The sequence below is a fragment of the Panicum virgatum genome, chromosome 1N, assembly GCF_016808335.1.
Source record: "Panicum virgatum strain AP13 chromosome 1N, P.virgatum_v5, whole genome shotgun sequence".
NCBI classification, from domain to species: domain Eukaryota; kingdom Viridiplantae; phylum Streptophyta; class Magnoliopsida; order Poales; family Poaceae; genus Panicum; species Panicum virgatum.
The window spans coordinates 3915084-3930574 of record NC_053145.1 but is presented as its reverse complement, the minus strand read 5'-3'; the positions used below and the strand labels follow the sequence as shown (position 1 = coordinate 3930574).

Here is a 15491-nt window from a genome sequence, read left to right as displayed (position 1 = left end):
CCGCGCACACCGACGCGGCGTACGCACGCACGCTACTGCCCCTGCCCCACCGCGTGCGCACAAGCGCGCGCCTCGCCGAGCCCACGTGCACGCCTGGCCGCGCCGCGCGCCGCCCGCCGCTGCCCCGCACAGCGCCGCCCTGTGCTCACCACTGCTCGCCGCCTCGTCGCCCGCGCTACCGCCGCACGCCACTCCACGACGAACGGACGTGGCCGGAGCGCCATTACTCCGGCCCGTGCCGCTCGCCGGCCGCCACCGCCGCGTCTCACCTACCCACGCCGCTCCACCGCCTTAGCTCAGCTATAAAAGAGCCCCGAGCTCCCTAGCCACCCCCACAACATCACTCACCGGCCCTAACCCCTCCTCCTAACCCGCAGCGCCGCCGCCGCAGCCGTTCCCCAACCGCCGCCGCCCTCTCTCGCCGAGCCGCCTCTGCGCGCCACCCTAGCTCAAGGTGAGGCCGGGGATCGGTGCCCCGTACCCCCCCTCTCCCTTCTCCCCCGGTCCACGGCCACCCCCGGAGCCCGGGGCGGCCGGATTGGCCGCCGCCGGTGAGCCGGCGCCCCTCCTCTGTTTTGCGATGGGAGGAAGGGGATGAATGGCCATTTTGCATTTAGGCCCCCCCCTCTCTTCCCATTCTATTAAAGGACCCTTGTCCTTATATCCTTTCTTTTCAAAAAGAACCCTGTCCTTTGTTTTATTTTCAAGAAAACCCTTTCACATGAAACATAATTCCAAGTATGCCCTAGACCTTTCCAGTTTAGTCCAAATATTTCTAAAAATTACAAATAGGTCCCTGCCTTCTCGAGGAGTAATTACAACCAGGCCCCTGACCGACCCCCGAACCTCTACTAAACCTATTATTTCATGAACCTAACGACCTCTAATCAACCCGAAACCTTGCCAAGTATCTCTGAACTCAGTTTCGGCCCTACCGTTAAGAAACCACTCAAAAATACCACTTCTATCTCCATATTTTATGTGATACCGATTCGAGCTCAACGATAGATCTTGTTTGATTGGATGCTTGTTATGTGTGCTGTAGACCGCGGAGTGAACGAAGGAGAACCCGTCATCGAGCAGTACTGCGAGCAGGAGAACGAGGATCAGTTCCGCGACCCCGAGCCCGAAGGACAGGACTTCCCCGAAGGCTTCGAAGACGGCAAGTTCAATCCCATCCTTTGATGCATGTTTCTGTCCTAGTTTTTATAAACACAACCCAATGGCCTGTTTTATAAATTGCATATGTTTTACTTGCATGAAAACACGGTTGGATAGCCACCCCTTGATTTGTGATGACCATTCCTTGACCACCTAGATTAATGTCTGATTTTGTTTGGACGTTAATCGATATTAGAATGCTTAGGACTTTACTCATTATACTATTTGATTTATAAAGAAAATGTGTGCGTGTGGGAAGGAATAAAATGTGGATTTTCGAAAGATGAGTATGGGCGAGATGGACGGCATTTCTGTGCGATTTGCCGATTGGTGTGCTTATGCCCGTGTGGCAGGGCAAAGAAGGGAGATATCCATCTTGTCGTGTCTAAGGACCGAGTTGATGTGTCATCTCACCTAACTCCACTATCGTGCAAACCACTCGACCGTTGAATGGGCAACGGCGTAGCATAAATCCCACTAGTTGGTGTGGTAGCCATCAGGTGAGCTGAGAGCAACGGGTGACTAAGGAAAAGGGATAAGCCCCGAGTGACTTATGCCCGGTTATACCTAAGTGAACGGTCGATGACCCCTTGGTACATCCCGTGATGGCTAGTCAGGCTTAGCTATGGTGGGTAATGGCTATGTTGGGATCTACACCGACACGGCGGTGTTCGAGTTGTGGTATCCTACTTGTGGGCAAAGTTGCACACCTCTGCAGAGTTAAGAATCTATTCGAATAGTCCGTGCCCACGGTATTGGGCGAGTTATGGTGTGGGCACATAACTAGTGTTTCCTTGGGATGGGCTGGTGTGAGTTGTTTTGGAATTGTGTCCGGCAGATGTGCCGTGTGCTACGACGGACGAGGAGTCCGGTAGCAGTTTAAAAATTGGAAACTCCGTGTTACTTCTGAAATTGATTTTTATAAAGGTTTTCTTTAAAACAAACCCCTGCATAAATTATAGTTCTTCTGCAAATTAAACCATAAACCTTATCCTTGATATTACCTAGGCATATTATTTTGATTTAACCCCTCCGTGGGTGTGGTTGGACTTGCTGAGTACGTTTGTGCTCACCCCACTCTTACTTTTTACAGAAGAAGATCCAGACTTCGTGCCAGACGACGCCGAGTAGGGTTATCGTTCTACACCCAACCTTGCCCGTGGAACCGGCCCCGTTGAGATGCCTCCGCTGTCGCAGTACTCTGAGCCCATAGTGGACCCTATGTGGTTTGCGGTCTGGTGTTATGTTGTAGCTTGGCTATTAATTATTATCATCTGTATCGAGTGTCCGCCAAGGTTTGTAAGGTTCTGAACCATCTGATGTAATAAATGTGGCATCAGCCTCCTGGGACTGATGTTTTGTATCACATTTAAGTCTTCTCTTATGAGAGGACGCTTCAGGATGGAATATGGTCGATCTAACCGCGCTCCAGTTCTGGACGAGGATGATGATGACGGAGACGTCCCTCTCCCGTCTCATATTGTCAGGGATCAAATAAACCTCTCAGATCTACGTGACACTACGGGGGATGCTTGCATCAGCGATTGGGCACGTAGACATGTGGGTGACACTCACCTAGGGAAGAGGAAATTCCAGAGGGGGCATACGAAGGGTGACTCGAAGCGTCAAAAACAAAAAGGAAAAGCAACAGCAAAATCAGTGAACAGCGACACGTCCACAGATGATGGCGATGGTGAGCGTAGTCCACCGTATCAAGAGACTGGGGATAGCAGCTCCGCTGGTGATGGTGACGGTAGTGACGGTGCAGATGCTGCTGGTGGTGGTGGTGGTGGTGGTAGTGGTGGTGGTATTCCCATTCGTTTCACAGGTATACATTGCACCTATATATGCACACTTGTTTCTGATTATGAGTACTAATTATTATATATGGTTAATTGCAGGGGAGACTCAATTCACACATGCTACACAGGACCCCGATCATGGAGCACCGGAATCGCCGAGGAGAACGGTTGGACCGACGGACAACGATACTCCACAGTACTCTTCTTCCTCCTATAGCGATTCCAGGCACTCTTTTCACTATCCCATACCTGACATCAGCATGGAGCCACAGACGAGATGGGTGTACGAATGGGAAGACCCCCATTTTTACACTATGTTAGTTCAGGAATGGGGGACAACATCGGCGTGGACAGGGCAATCTTGGCAAGACTACAAGGCTGAACTGCTTAGAGTGCGAGGTTTGAATGTGATGTCCATCGTCGAATACCAAATGGCGTCCAGAATGGGGGTCTTCCCATTCTTACGTTGAACTATTATTAATGTGTATCAGTGACTACTGTATTTGTAGTCACGATTAGGACTATGGTATTTGTATGCACGCGCATTAATATTGTATATCTCTGCATAATTATAAATTGTTACTTTGGTGTGGTATTTTACATTAATATGTGCATAGTTCATACCAAAATTTCCTTTTATTTCACACCACGGAACCAATTTAAAACTGTCGGTTTATTTTGTTAAAAGGCCGGTAACCGGTGCAACCGGTCCGGTTTTACCAACAAACCGGCCGGCTAACCGGTCCTAACCGTTAGAACGGCTACGTTTGAATTTGGTTTTGAATTTGGCCGGTCGGAACCGGTAACCGGTCCAACCGGTCCGGTTAACCGGAACCGGTGGCCGGCGGTTCGGGTGAACCGGTCGGATAAAAAAACCTTGTCTCCGAGTCAGTGCGCTCCGCCTCCGCCTCCGCCTCGCCAGTCGCCACGCCACCACACCGCCCACGCCGCCGCCGCCTCGCCTCCAGCACCGGCTCCCACCTCGCCTCGCGATGCAGGCCCGCGTCGTCGTCTTCCCCGTCAAGGGCCGCGCCTGGTGCTTCGCCCGCCCGCGCGCCGCCGCGGCACCCGCCGGCGATGGCGCCCACCCGCCTCCGCCGCCGACGCTGAGGGACCTCTGGCGCGGCATCACCTCCGGAGGGCGCACGGCGCCGGAAAAGGCCGAGTCCGTCGTCGACTTCGTCGCAGACAAGGTGCTCGGACCCACCCCCACGCGCGCCCTCCGCACGCCCGCGCCGGTTGTTGCAGTAGGCCTGCATTTGGGTTTTGGGCGGGGTTTTCTGATGGATTGGCTCCGATGCGCAGATGAACCGGGCGTGGATCGGGTTCGGGAGCGCGCCGGAGGGGTCGATGAAGAGCCGGATCCACAGGTCAGTTGGATGTGGGTGTGGGTTTAACACTTGTCTTGGGTTGGGGTTCCGTGGATTCGGAAATGCCGAAATGAGGCTCGCTGTCTGGCTTACGCGCCTTCCGCTCTTGTTCTGTTCTGGTGCAGCTTCGGGCTGAAGCTGCTCTCGCGGGTGCGGCCGTCGGAGGTGCTGCTGAAGTCCGTGACCAAGGATGTAGGCGCGCTCGAAATAGTGCATCCGGCAAGGTGAGCTATGTTGATAATCACCTGCGTTATCGTTTCATTTTGTTGTCTGGTGTCCAAATGGTAGGAAGGTGCTGGCGCTTGTGAGTTTACCTGTCGAATTAATGTGCACTGTACTAGAATCTTCATCAGGTTTTGTGGATTTCATTGTATAGTATCCGTTGTTAGTGCAATTACCATACATTATAACAGTAGCACACATACATTGCCCCCAATGGACAAAACTAGCAAAGTACATTGAGCAGGAAAACAAAGAAAGCACACATGTTAGTAGCAAAGTACATAGCTTGGGTATGATATGTTACATGTTCACAACTTTATGCAAACCAGCAACTGAAAATTTAGCATGCTTTTATTGGTTTCGGCATCTTGTAGGATGTTCCTGATGAACAGGTCTTAAATTGTTAGATAATTACCCATGCTCTAGCTTGCCTTTCTATGCTGGTAGTTGCAGGAGCTCTAGCTCCCCATTTGGTCAAGCCTGCCATTTAAATTCAGGCGGCTGATGACTATTGTACATAGTAGAAGCTGCAAGTAGCAGCATGGCTAGCAGTAGGAATAGCAGTAGCAGTTAGTAGTAGTGGCTGCAAAGCCATACCTTGTAAATGCTCTCCTTTGACTGGTTGTGTATATAAAGAAAAGAGCAGCTGCAGCTCAGAATTTTAAGCAGCACCAGGCCGTGCGTGTGTTCTCTGCTTCTCTTCTTCCTTGTTCACCTTCTTTCACCTCAAGCATAGTGTGTGCGTGCGTGAGCTGGGCGCTGGTGTGAGGTCGAGGCCAACATAAATGTCCTTTAATTTTCTTGGTTTTAAGTTCAATTCTTGCAACTTTAATTTACAATTCTTTCCGTTCTATGGATGTATACTTAATAACTTACATATGTTAGATAGATAGACAGATTAGCTATCTATAAGTATTGAACTGTCCTAGCTTCTGTGTTTCTCTGTGAATTGTTTGAAAATTGTAGTTGTGAGTTACTGCTTTATTTACATTTTAAGGCTTTTAGTGTATTCATACAATTTTTTGTAAACTGAGGAGAACTCGTCATTATTTTGGTACAATAAAGTTAGTGTATGTTAAAATTTCACTTCTGTGCTTACTTATGCTTTATTGTCTGTAAGAATACTATGCTCTTTTTTGCATCAAAGTTTATATGACCCAAGAGCCTAGAAATGAGTCATTTGTAATATCTATTTTGCTTCACTGTCTTTGTTTGTAATTGTGTACCCTCATGCATGCAGTACCACATCATGTGTTTGATGTGATTTAGAAGTTAATTGGTGAGATTTAATAATCACTGACCTAAAAATCATTAAGAATCACTATGGAACTAGTATTACCATGCATCACTTGTTAAAGTCTTCTATGCACAGCTGGCCAGAAAATTTTAAGATACATGCCTTCATTTGTATTTATGCCTCTAAAATTCTAAATCACAAATTCTTAATGCAGCACAAATTCTCGTCTTGTGCGTCGACGGTTGCGGCATATTGCTGTTAGGTGAATGCTTGATGCCCTTCAACACACATTGTCTTGTCTAATTTTTATAATTTCTGACCCTTTTGCTTGTGGATTGTTTCTGATGACCAGGGGTGCGTCAGTTCACAAGAAATTTCTTTATGGCTCAGTTTGTTTGCTTCCAGTTACTAGTGTTTTCATGGTAGGTTTGCAGTTACTTACTTTGGGGGTAGTGGTGTCAACTAGCAATTCATAACAATGCTGTCAGTTGGATGATTCAAATGTTCTCTGCATATATTATTAGTTTAGATTTGTTTTACTTTTATTGTGTTCTGCATTATGGCACATTACTTAAAAAATTATAATGTTAATTGTACGGTGCACCTTGTAAATTTACATATTTGTACAACTGGTATTAACTCTATTGGCTACGACATGGTGCAACTGTCTGATACTTCATTTATTCAAGTGTAGGTACTACCTTTACCAAACATACCATTCTTTTGGGTATTATTTCGTGCTTATTCTCATTGGAGAGCTCTGCAGGTTTGTGAAGTCATCCACTTAGTCTTAAGAGATGTTTACTGCTTAGTGTCAGTGTTGTGGTATTCATTACTCTTTCAATCATTCAAATTTCTGTAAATTTGTATTTGTGTATGGTGAGTTTATACCCTCTCCCAATTGCAAAAAAAAGGCCCCCTACAAATCTTGTTGGTGTCGACTAGTTCTCTAGGGTAGAAAATTGGGCAAATGTTTTACATTGGCTGCAATTTTTTCAGTATACCACTTTATTATGTTAGTTAAACATCGTGATGATAACACAATTGAGTTTTATCTTATTTTTTAGGTTTACCTGATTTTTATTTTGGTATAGGGAAGTGAGAGGCTCCAGTTGCTAGTTTCGGACTGCTCAGATCAACGGGAAGTTCTTCAGAAGGAGATTCGTTCAGGAAAGGATGGTAACCCTAATGAAAATGCCCGGTATTCTACTTGGGTAAGTTGCCCTAACTCTGAATGAGCAAGACCTTCATATTATTATATCCTTGGGTCAGTTTTGCACTGAGGCAATCTAATGGACAACTACAACTCCAAATTTGATTCTCTTTCGAGACTTTACCTGTACATTGAACTACTCCAAATTTGATTGTCTTTTGAGACTTTACCTGTACATTGAACTTAAGTGGTTTCTGCACCAGTAATACCTTGCACATCTCAATATGTGTAGTGTTTCCTGAATGGAGTCAAATCTTGCATCACAAGTGCAACATACTAACCATATAGATCAGATACCTCAAGAATATTAGTAAACTGAGGTCCGATCACTTAACCTATTGTAACCATGCCCTAGGATAAATTTTCAATGAAGCAGTTGTCAAACGCTGCCATGGTAGCCTCTTAGACTGTTTGATTGATCTGGCTGTAGTGAGTGTGCTATATGCAAATGTTCCCAGTGAGCCACCTTTTTAGATGTGTTCAATGCCTCTTAAATGTTTCTTCTAATGAATCTATAGTTTCATATGAATCCATCATGGGAAACCTAAACTTTTCTGCCGCATAACATGATAATTTTGCTGCTGGAAGCTAAACAGGGCACTTCTTTCACTGCAACAGACATTGAGATTTCTCTCTCTCTCGCAAAGATTTTACTTTACCACCTACCAAATTTTTGCTTGGTGCTGAAGGCTTTGTTGTTGTTAAGATTTATACTTCTTTTCATGAGTTTCATAGAGCCTGATTAGAATTTGGTGTAGCATTCTTACCTGTACTTGTTTTGTTTTGCTATTATCCAAACTATTCTTTTTTAGGAGTATATTACCCAAAGTACTTTAAATTTGCCCTCTCTAGTATGAAGCTAAGATGCCCTCTCTAGTACGAACATCAATAAAGAAACCTTTTTAGTTCTTTCTTTAATAACTATAATAATCTAGTCATATTTGGTGCATATATCTCTTTGATACATGTTCTCTAAGAGAGGGTGGGACAAAGAGTTGTTGGGGTGTGGTTCTGATAGATGATCTTAAAATTATTTAAATAAGTTTCTTAGATTTCAATTACTGCTATTTTCTGCATCTGTATCTAATGCCTTTTGGTATTCATTGAACAGAAGTTGCGGCCATCCAAAAGGCTTGATGGGTTCCTGGAAAGGAGAAACTTGGATGAAGGTTTGGATTGTGATACCATTTCAAGGATCTGCAAGGAATATGATTTGGACATGATTGATGTTGTCAAGTACAGGGATCTGCCTTAACAAAATTCAAATCCTTGCTCTGAATTTTTTTCCATTGCCCACTGATGTTTGTACTGTAAAATTCTTCTAGCACGACCAGCTTAAGGGTACAGGAGTTGCACGGGACGACTAACAATTGGCCATCCAATGAGGAAATTCTTGTGTAACAGCTTCAGTTTTATTTTTAAATATGCTTCAAATCAGTCGACTGCTAGTGCAGTAATCTGAGAAACAAATAGTACACACCAGACTGTAGGAACCCAGGGTGGTTATTTATGTTGAACACACCGTGTACATAGCAATTGATATTTTGCTAGCTGCCTAGCTCTTCAACTTCAGCACCTGCCGACGAACTGTGAACAAGGAGGCCAAGAGTAGGGTTGAGATATTTCGTACGTGGTTTGCATTTTCTTTATGGTCCTGAATATTTGGGTGTATCTGAATCTTAAACTGGGATCCAATGCAGAATCTTCTCATTTCGAAGTAATTAAAAGTTTATCTTTCTGAGATGCCTTCTATGAAAGTTATATGACTAGCTTTATATCTGGACTGGTGCCCTTCTGTTATATACTGATATTTAGGTGTTACAAATAATAATTGCTGATGCGATTGGAGCAATTCCAGAGGGAGCCAACAACAGCCATATCCTTCGAACTTTGTCCACACAGTACCACATGAAAAACATCATTTCTTTGGTTATCTTTTGCCCTGATTGTGTTCGATAGGGACGTTGAAATTTGCACTCAAAAAAAGAAACAAGATGTGAAGCAGCTGAACCGAATATACAAGCAGAGTAAAAGATAGTACTCTCTTTTTATTGATATAAGGTACGATTGTACTCTTCCCCCAATCCACATCACATCTCGTCTCGTGTCGTTGGCAGTCCCGCCAGTCCGAGCGCCACCCCCCCTTCCAGCGAGCCTCGGCGATCCTTCCCCCCGCTTCAAGGTACGGCGACCCTCCTCCCCCCTGCGCCCCCCCCCCCCTCTCGTCTAGATCGATCGGTTGGTTGGAACGATGGTAGGACTCATGCGGTGAAGTAGTCCTGTTGTTTCAGTTCGTTGATGGCTGCGAGGTGACTTTTCTGTAGATCTGATAGGATCTGCTGTTTTTTTTTTTGCCTGCGGTGCTCGTGCGATTTATTTTAGATCGTTGATCTAGGAACTGTGGGATGTTATTATGCTGTTCGTGGATGATACCGTTCTCATGATTTGCCGCGTAGTTGTTCGTAGATGAGACCGTTGGGCATCCATGGCCGGGTTTGGTTTTTTTCGTGTAAATACTGTAGCACGCTTTGGCCGCTAATTTAGAGTATCAAATGAAGTCTAATTACAAAACCACCTCCACAACCCCCCGTGTAAAATCGCGAGACGAATCTAATGAGGCTTTTGACCGCGCGATTAGAGGATGGTTACTGTAGCATCACTGTAGCAAATCATCAATTAATTACCGCCACTAGATTCGTCTCGAAAAATTACACCCATCCCTGAAAAAAGTTTTGCAAATAGACTTCATTTAGTACTACATGCGGACGTTTGTCTTTTTGTGTAAACTTGACAAGACGTTTAACCAAACACGCCCCATAGTCTGGCTCCATGGTGTTAGCTTGGTCTATGCGCCTGATTCGTCCGATCTATTTTGTTAGCATGTGTTTTTTTGTCTGATTCAGCTGTTGCGGTAGATCAGAGTAGAACAACATCTTAATTATCTTTGTGGGTTACTAAAATTGGATCTGCCTGCGTCACATGTGTTAAGATGATGCATGAATATATGCTTAGTTGTAGATATATGCTGCTGTTTTGCTGTAGATCAGAGCAGATTAGAATAAGATCTTATTATCTATCTTTTTGTGTTATTAAAATTGAATCTGCTTGTGTCACAAATGTGTTCATAATTAAGATGATGGATGGATATATGCTTAGTTCTAGATATATGCTGCTGTTTCTCTATGACATGATAGCTTTTACCACAACATGCAACCTCCTGTTGATGAGCTAGACATGCATGCTTATAAAGGATGAAGATAAATTCTGCTATGCATGCTTATAAAGGATGAAGATAAATTCTGCTACATACTGTTTGATCGTCTTTTTAAATATCTGATGATCATGCATGCTCCTCTACTTGTTTTGATAGTTGACACCCAGTTATTGACAGCCCACGACGTCACCAATCGAAATCCCCCTTGCCAAGCCCAAAAACCAGGGTTTTTGTGTCGGTCTCTCCCGATATCCCCGTCTATTAGGCGGGGCACAAGGGCGACGGCGGCGGCGGCGGTGGCGAAGCGCGGCGATGGAGTTCTGCCCGGCATGTGGGCTGCTGCTGCAGATCGATCCGGGCACAGGAGGCCACCGCCTGCGCCTCTTCTGCCCCGTCTGCCCCTACGTCTGCCCGATGCAGAACAAGGTCCCTCGCCCTATTCCTCTTCCTCGCCGCCGCTTTTTCTGTACCGTTGCTCTCTGTCGCTCTGATGACTCACATCGATTCGTGTTTGATGTGGTTCCGTTTCCCTTGACGGTGCCGCAGATCGTGAAGAAGGCGAAGGTGGTCAAGAAGGAGGTAGAGCCCATCTTCAGCAAAGCCGACGCGATGGAATTGGCCCCCAAGACCGCAAGTGAGACCTCTGCCCTTTTCTTTGTTCTCTGGAGCTACTATATACTCTGTGCGCTCTTACGAGCTATGATTCGGTTCTTATCTCAGGCAGGCGATAGCTTTGCTATTTGCTGATGGTGTTTTCATTATTAGCCATTGGGCATCGTTGTTGAGTTGTCGTTATCCTAATCCTTGACCTCGAAGAAGTTTTAGCCTCGAAATTCGAAAGTAAAAAATGATTAATCAGAACAGCCAGTATTGTAGTACAGTAGCAGTACCGAGTTTTCTTTTCTATTTGGTGGGTGGGTTATGTTATTATTTGAGCAAATCAACAAAATTTCAGTGTAGCTTGTCTGTTATTTAAACTCGTGGTTTAGTAAACAAAGCAAATGAGGTGACATTTTTTTATTAAACCACTTGTAAAACACGAAATGAGAAGGTCAAAGTGGTGTCACGGACAAATAGTGTAACACAAGAAGCATATTATGCTTCTTGCTATCTTCAATCTGCCCCCTTTTATCTTTGAAACTTAAATCAAGTTAGCTATTATATCTGCTAAATACAAACCGCAAAAAAGAAACCTGAAACCTCCAATTTTATGTTTAAAATCTCCACTCTTGAATTATCAAGGAGCATCATTCAATCAGATTGAGGAATCAGTTAGATGTTTGACACATTTTTTTTTTGGAAACTATTATACTGACCTCTTGCAAATTTTCATGGATGTGCGTTTTACTAGATTCAGAGCAGTCCTATTTGCCACTTCAAGCTGACAGAAATAGCATTAGTTTTGGGGTGCTTGTTTGTTGAAAACTATAGTGCAGGGATCTAATAGGGCTTGTACTTATAAGCGCTTGGGGGACGAAAAGTATAATAACTTAGAAAGCAGGAAGATAGCAATTTGATGCAATATTGATAATAGTGACTCTTGCCATAAAGAGGATCTTTTCTCCTAATAAAAACAGCTAACGGAGCTGAGTAAGAAACATGGCGGACATAGCACCCCATGCTCATTCATGGAACTTGACTGCCAGCTGCATACCCAAGTTGCAACATTGGAGGCATGTTTTTGGAATAATCATATGGATAGCATAATTTTTGATACTATGACCATGTGGGTGAAACCATTTTCTTCTTGAATATAGTGGGGCAGCTACTTTTATCTGCTATTGACGTGATCTAGAATTTAATGTCTGAATACATAATGTGTGAAACCACAGTATGCTAAGTGCATTCGCTGAACTTGCAGCTTCATGCCCAAGATGCAACCATGGAGAAGCATACTTCAAGCAGATGCAGATTCGGTCAGCTGATGAGCCAATGACAACATTCTACAGGTGTTGCAGAGAAGAATGCCAGCTTGAATGGAGAGATGACTGATCTAGCAACTAGGATTTTCCACTTTGCTTACACTACATGCTCGTGCTGCTTCAGTTGAGTGTTGATATGCCCTGTTGCACATGTAATTCTTCTTGTAATCACCTTGTTCTTCAGTACAAACTTCAGTGAAATGTTATTATGGTGCCGCTTTTTGGCTGCAGGAGACATTACTAGTAGCAGTGAAGTGTTTTGGAATGTATGTGCTTCATGCTGCCTACATTTGGTAGCGTGAATGGCATTTTGAAAGGGATAAAGTGTTCCTGAGTTAATTTAGCAAACATTTTTACAGACGCACTCACTCTTAAAGGCTTTGTCCAGTTTTATGTGGTCTATAGAGTCACTTGTATGGAACTGGCAGGTTTTATGCACCGGAGAAACCTGGTTCCAGACTCCCGAGTGAATTTGGCTCGTTCTCTTGCTGTTTCTGCTGAACGGCTGAACCTGACATGGGAGATGTGGCAACTAACAACGATAAGGAGCGTGCCGCATGCAAAGTTACAAACCATAACCGGTCTTGTTTTGAGGATTGCCCCAGAAACAATTTACCCTAGTAAAGCATTGCAAAGTTAACTATAGCGCTGTGACAAAACGTCTCTGCATTCTAACCGCCCCACCTCCGGCCAAGAAATCCGCTCCCCATGGGCTATGTAGCACCGATACGGATAGGCATATCAGTATCGGCCCGATACGGATACGTAGATACGTCAAATTTCTGCAAAACTTAAAGGCACAAAGGTGTATCGGATACGCGGATACGTATCGGATACGTGATACGGGGTCATGTTGAAGTATCGGGGTTACAGAGCCCATGGGAGTCGAACTCTGGCTGGTAGGGTGCCTAGCGCAACGCTGATCGGTTGGTTTTGACCGTCCGATCGCGATTAGGCGGCCCAGATTCATTAGATGAGGGGCCTAGTCGGAAGGAATTTCATACAAAAAAAAAAACCTTTCCGCTCCCCGACCCCTTCCTCTTCCCGCGGCACCTCACCTCCCCGCCGGATCGAGGAGCGAGGAGGCAGTGGCGGGCTGGCGGCGAAGGCGGAGCCCCGGATGGTGAGGCAAGCAACTGTGAAGTGCGGAGCAGAATTCCCATGGGCAGGCTCCGCTGCACGGCAGCTAAGTTTGAACAGCTTCCGTTTTCATGCACGGTTGTTCATCTCCCCTGGGAATTTGATGCTCAATCATCTCGTATGTGAGTTCGAAGCCTTCCCATGAATTACTATCAGTGATGCTCATGGAAAGTCTGGTTAACATTCTGCATTGTGCAACTCGCCTCCATGTTCCAACTGACGGTATTCGTTACCCTATTTAGCTTTCTTTCTGCACTCGATGCAACTTTCTGGTTTTCGATTATGCCAGTTCTATCATACAGCTTCTGAGATCAAATTCTTTTGACTTCTTTTTGCTGCAGCTCCTGCTACTGGCTGCCGAGCGTTTTCTATCTACTGAATGTTAACTCATGTCTATGTTCTGCCAAATTCAAACCTCTGGCTGAATGTTTGCAAGTGTTGGAATTCGGATTGTAACCGGAGGGTCACAACTCACAACGCGCTCGTTGTAGCTTACCATGTTTGGGTCTGTCAAGTGCAGAACCTTATTTTCGATTCGTAATATACAAGATCTATACTCTAATTTGAATCTAAACAAATGAGTGTTCACAGATTTATAGGTCCATGTCATTACTATGATCAAGTTGGAGATCATATTACTCTGCTTTCCAGATACAAGATCTATACTCTGATTTCTGCAGGCAAAGAGACAAAGGTCGAAGATACCCTGGCTTTCTGTAGACAAGATCAATAGAACATATATAATCTGTTTTCTTGAGACAAGGTCCCATGTATACTCTGTTTTGTGGAGCCAAGATCATGTATACTCTGTTTACTAGAGACATTGACTTGCTTTTCTGTGAGTTTTGTGCTTGACCCTTGCAAACTGAAGTAAAGTTTTTTTGACTCAAAAAATGGAGAATAATTAATGATTTTTAAATTTTTGACATCAATAAACCTTTCTGAGGATTGCATTGGCTCATCAAAGAGCACAGAGCAGCTACAAATCGACATGCACCTTGCAAACCTTCACATTACCTTTCTCAACAAAGTTACGGATGAGGTGATACTTCCGCAGTATATGTCTGGACTTTTTAGTTGTTCTAGGCTCCTTTGCTAGTGCAACGGCACCACTATTATCACAATAGAGGTCCACTGGACTGGACGCACTAGGAACAACACCCAAGTCAGAAACAAACTTTCTGATCCAAACAGCTTCTTTTGCAGCTTCGGAAGTTGCAATATACTCGGCCTCTGTCGTCGAATCAGCCACCGTATCTTGCTTGGAACTCTTCCAGCTCACTGCCCCACCATTGAGGCAGAAAACAAAACCGGATTACGATTTGGAGTCATCTTTGTCTGTTTGAAAACTAGCATCGGTGTAACCCTTTACAAGGAGCTCATCTTCGCCTCCAAATATTAGGAACATATCCTTAGTTCTTCTCAAGTAATTAAGGATACTCTTTACAATTGTCCAGTGAGCTTCACCGAAATCTGACTGATACCTGCTCGTAACACTTAGAGCAAAGGAAACATCTGGGCGCGTGCAAAGCATAGCATACATGATTGACCCTATGGCTGAAGCATAAGGAATCGTACTCATCCTCTTTTGCTCATCAGGTGTCGTAGCACACTGACTCTTGCTTAGAGTAATGCCATGTGACATTGGCAAGAAACCTTTCTTGGAATCTTGCATATTGAACCGATTCAATATCTTGTCAATGTACGTGTCTTGGCTTAATCCAATTAGCCTTTTTGATCTATCTCTATAGATCCTAATACCCAGAATATAAGCCGTCTCTCCTAAATCCTTCATCGAAAAACTCTTTTTCAATGAGGTTTTAACGGCTTCAAGCATTGGAATATCATTTCCGATCAGTAATATGTCATCCACATATAGGACCAGAAATACAAGTGCGCTCCCACTAGCCTTTTTGTAAACACAAGGCGCATCTTCATTCTTGATGAAGCCAAACCCTTTAACTACTTCATCAAAACGAATATTCCAACTCCGAGATGCTTGCTTCAATCCATAGATGGACCTCTGAAGCTTACATATTTTCCCAGTATTTTTAGGATCGACAAAACCTTCAGGCTGTGTCATATACACATCCTCACTTAGATGTCCATTAAGGAAAGCGGTTTTGACATCCATTTGCCATATCTCATAGTCATAATATGCGGCAATTGCTAGGAGAATCCGAATAGACTTTAGCATTGCGACGGGCGAA

The 15491-nt window shown here is 44.6% G+C and overlaps 1 protein-coding gene across 1 annotated transcript; it reads left to right on the top strand.

Annotated features, from left to right (window-relative positions):
• The first annotated feature begins 3857 nt into the window (after nt 1–3857).
• LOC120654665 (uncharacterized protein C23H3.12c-like) lies at nt 3858–12501 on the top strand. Its single transcript, XM_039932284.1, has 9 exons — nt 3858–4156; nt 4269–4333; nt 4459–4557; nt 6007–6054; nt 6145–6214; nt 6487–6558; nt 6887–7006; nt 8117–9187; nt 12081–12501. The coding sequence occupies exons 1-8, from the start codon at nt 3956–3958 to the stop codon at nt 8258–8260; spliced, it is 819 nt and encodes a 272-aa protein (XP_039788218.1). The 5' UTR covers nt 3858–3955; the 3' UTR covers nt 8261–9187; nt 12081–12501.
• The last annotated feature ends 2990 nt before the right edge of the window (nt 12502–15491 follow it).